The sequence below is a fragment of the Octopus bimaculoides genome, chromosome 6 (assembly GCF_001194135.2).
Source record: "Octopus bimaculoides isolate UCB-OBI-ISO-001 chromosome 6, ASM119413v2, whole genome shotgun sequence".
NCBI classification, from domain to species: domain Eukaryota; kingdom Metazoa; phylum Mollusca; class Cephalopoda; order Octopoda; family Octopodidae; genus Octopus; species Octopus bimaculoides.
In genome coordinates, this window is record NC_068986.1 from 16,046,717 (window position 1) to 16,050,788 (window position 4,072).

Sequence of the window (4,072 nt, forward strand, 5' to 3'; positions counted from 1 at the left end):
TAATTAATCAACGATACATGTTGACAAATTCCACCACTATTCCAAAGAATTCTATATTATTTATCTGTTACATGTTTTAGTCATTAGTCTATCGCCATGTTGGATCAGCCCCTTGAAGAATTTTAGCCAGTGAATCAACTATAATACTAACTTTTGAACTTCTATTTGGTCGAACTGCTAACTTACAGGGATGGAAACACGCCATCAGCGGTTGTCAAAAGGTGGGTGGGGAGACAAAATAGGTACACTAAGACACGCACAGGCGCGCAAAAACACATTTGCGGATGGAATAGGTAAGACGAGAAAAGAGACGTGGGAGGGAAAGTCATTGAAGTATCCTTAGGATATGTGATAAATGACGATTTGAAGAGGGAAATTCGCAAGTTGTGAGGAATATAGAGAGTGGACGTGATACCAATTGTAATTGGTGCGCATGAATGTATCAGCACTCAGCTACCAACATGGGTCGAAAAGATTTGTACCAATGTAAAGATAGAGCGCCAACAAAAATCACCATTGCTTGGAATTGGAATAGTTCTCCTCAGGTCCCCTGAAGCATGATCAGTAAAAAAGTGCTACTTTAGTCTGCTGGCTGTGGATAACTGAGACTGTCTATTATAGCATGTACAATAATCTGAGAGATTTCACCAAATGATAATAATAATAATAATAATAATAATAATAATAATAATAATAAATACTGAAAGCATAATCATCGCGGCCTAGGACCAGGCATTGAATACCAACTCAGTGAAAAAGTATAAAGCACAAGTGCATCGGATCTATGCAGAATTTGTGGAAAGAGGGTCGAAAGTGTGACTCACATTGTTAGAGCTTGTAGAAGTCTTGTCCAGAAAGAGTACAAACGTAGACACCACAGGGTTTCCAATTCCTCTGCTTGCTACTATGCCGTAAGTGTGGATATGAGGTTACGGGTCTTTGGTGGCAACATACACCGGAAAAGTTAATGGACGAAAAGGGAAGCCAAAAATACTCTGGGATTTTGGTCTCCTGATAAAGTGTTAGAGCACCGAAGGCTGATATAGTAACCTTTAGGAGGGACAAACATGAGTGTTCAATAATTTATGTGGCAGTGCCAGGAGATCAACATATTATCATGAAAGAAAGAGAAAAAGTTGATAAATATGGAGACCTGAGAATTGAGATCGCTAAGATATGGAAGCTACGAGAGTCGAACACAAAGGTTATTCCTATTGTCGTCGGAACATTGGGTTCTATACCACCCAATCTGAAAAACAAAATCTGAAAACCTTAGAAATACCCTACAATGGAGATGTATGACAAAAGTCGACATTACTTGGAACTGGACGCATATTGCGTAAAGTACTGTCTGTCTGAGGTCCTTGTTGTAACTTGACATACAGTACAAACCCCTGGTAGATATAACCTCTTCAATCAACAACCTCACGATTCTGTGCGACGTCTAGATTGATAATAATAATAATAATAATAATAATAATAATAATAATAATAATAATAATAATAATAATAATAATAACAGCAACAACAACAACAACAATAATAATGATAACAACAACAATAATAATCCTTTCTACTACACGCACATAACCTGAAATTTTGTGGGGGAGGGGGATAGTCGATTTCATAGACCCCAGTACGTGACTGGTACTTAATTAGTCGACCCCGAAAGGACGCAAGGCAAAGTCGACCTCGGCGAAATAATAATAACATCAACATCAAGAACAACAACAACAACAACAACAACAACAATAATAATAATAATAATAATAATAGTAATAATAATAATAATAATAATAATAATAATAATAATAATAATAATAATAATAGTAATAATAATAATAATAATAATAAGGACTTAAACACAACAATAAGAAGAAAAAGACAAAGAAGTAATATTTGCGGCGAGTGAGAAAAAATATTGGTTTCAAAGCTGGAAACCAGAAACATAATTTCGACAATAAACTCGCGCGCAGTCGCAGTAGTTCGGTATCTCACTGATATTCTGAAGGATGCCACAAGGATTTCCTGAAATGCAAACGGAGTTCGAAGACTTCCATTCTGGAGTTAAGAATGTTCCTCGGGTCGAGGGAGTCCTTCAATATCCCCGCCCTTTCGGCTATGTACAGTTTACAACACTTGGTCCCGTATATGTAGGGGCCTAGATTTTCTAAGATTCTCCATATTACGTGTGGAATTCCTTCGTCCTTTAACTCCCAAATATGACTGGCTAATGATGTAGCATATCTTCTTTCTGGTATCCTAAAAGAGGATCTGTGGTTGGAGAGGTGTTGTTTGAATATGCTACCGGGGCATCCGATGTAGCTCTGTGTGCGGGTGTTGGCGATTTTGTATCTGCTGGTGTTGACGCTGCTGCCACCGCAGTTGTTCGTACTGATGTCGTTGGTGTTGTTATTGGCGTCGTTAAAGGTGGCGATGACGCTGATGCTGATACTACTGGCGTAGGAGACATCAGAGGTGGTGGCGCTGTTATTGGTGTTGCGGTCATCATGCTGTTGTTGGAGCTGTTGTCGGCGCTATCTTGATGGCTGGTGCTGTCACTTTTGTTATAGTTACCATTTGCGATAGATCTGCCGCCATTTCTGTTTGAGATACGGCCATTGCTGTCGTCGATCTTGTTGTCGCTGGCGATAATACTATCGCTAATTCTGTTCATATTTCTACTGATGCTGTTTCTGGTACATAACATTCCTGCTAATGTACTAGCCGTCGCTGGAGGTGCTGATGCCGTTGCTGCCGCTTCTAGGGCCGGCTGGCTCCTCAGCTTCATAGACGATTCCCTTGGTTTCGCAATGACCTACGACTGGGTATCTCTTCTAGTACCTGCATGAGCATCCCGCCTCCACCCATGTTCTATGGGTGCTAACTAAAATGCTTTTAATACTGGGGGCGCGGCTAAAAGAGAACCTTAAGTTGTTCTTGTAGAAAATGCATCCGTGTCAATGTGAACATGCGAAGTGTTTATCAACTGCATTAAAGAATATGTAACTACCACACGCTTATTATGTTAAGGGAGAAGGGATATGCAGGCCAAAATATATCTCTGCGGCCCTTCCTTCTGCAGGTGTTAGGGCCCGGCAAGAAGGCGATGTGGTCCATAAATCCACTTGCAGCTAATGCCACGTCATAGTAGGAGGCTGCTGTATCAAAAACCTTTTGGCAAGAGGGAATATTCGTGATCCTCTTGTTAACATCTTTCACCAGGTTTTTGAACACATTGGGTGGGTGGCAGGAGGTTGTGATAAAGAATTCCACACGTAATACCATGGAGAATCTTCGAAAATCCTGGCCCCTACATAAACGGGAACAAGCGTTGTAAACTATGCATAGACGAACGGACGAGGATATTAAAGGACTCTCTCGACCCGGGGAACACCCTTAAATCCAGAATGTAAGTCTTTGGTCCCGGTTTTTACTTTACGAAATTACTGTTTGCGTCCTGGGATCCACACGATAACAGAATCGATTACGAATAACAGCCAAAGGGAGACAATATTTTTGTTGACAGAGTAACGAAGTCCCTTTCCCTCCATTTTCTAGAAAAGTTAGTTGCTACATAGGCCTGGTGCTAACAGGTTTTGGGGTCTGATAATACGCTGTAAAGCTAAGAACTTTATGGACATGAAACTCAGTGTAATCCCATACACTGGCTATAGACACCTTTATTCGAAACTTGTTAGTGTGTGCATTTTTTTCGGATTTTGATTTACCGGCGATATATATATGTAGGAGCGACTGTGTGGTAAGCAACTTGCTCACGAACCGCACGGTTCCGGGTTCAGTCTCACTGTGTGGCACCTTGGGCAAGTCTTTTACTTGTTTCAGTCATTTGACTGTGGCCATGCTGGAGCACCGCATTTAGTCGAGCAAATCGACTCCAGAACTTATTCTTTGTAAGCCTAGTACTTATTCTATCGTTTACTTTTGCCGAACCGCTAGTTTACAGGACGTAAACACACCAGCATCGGTTGTCAAGCGGTGCTGGGGGTACAAATACAGACACACAAACACATACACACACACACACACACACACACACACACACACACAC

General features: G+C 40.9%; 1 protein-coding gene across 1 annotated transcript; it reads right to left on the minus strand.

The window, feature by feature from the left end:
* Nucleotides 1–2,230: 2,230 nt before the first annotated feature.
* LOC106876106 (putative protein TPRXL) lies at nucleotides 2,231–2,791 on the minus strand. The gene has a single exon (XM_014924519.1). The coding sequence runs from the start codon at nucleotides 2,789–2,791 to the stop codon at nucleotides 2,231–2,233; it is 561 nt and encodes a 186-aa protein (XP_014780005.1).
* Nucleotides 2,792–4,072: the final 1,281 nt, after the last annotated feature.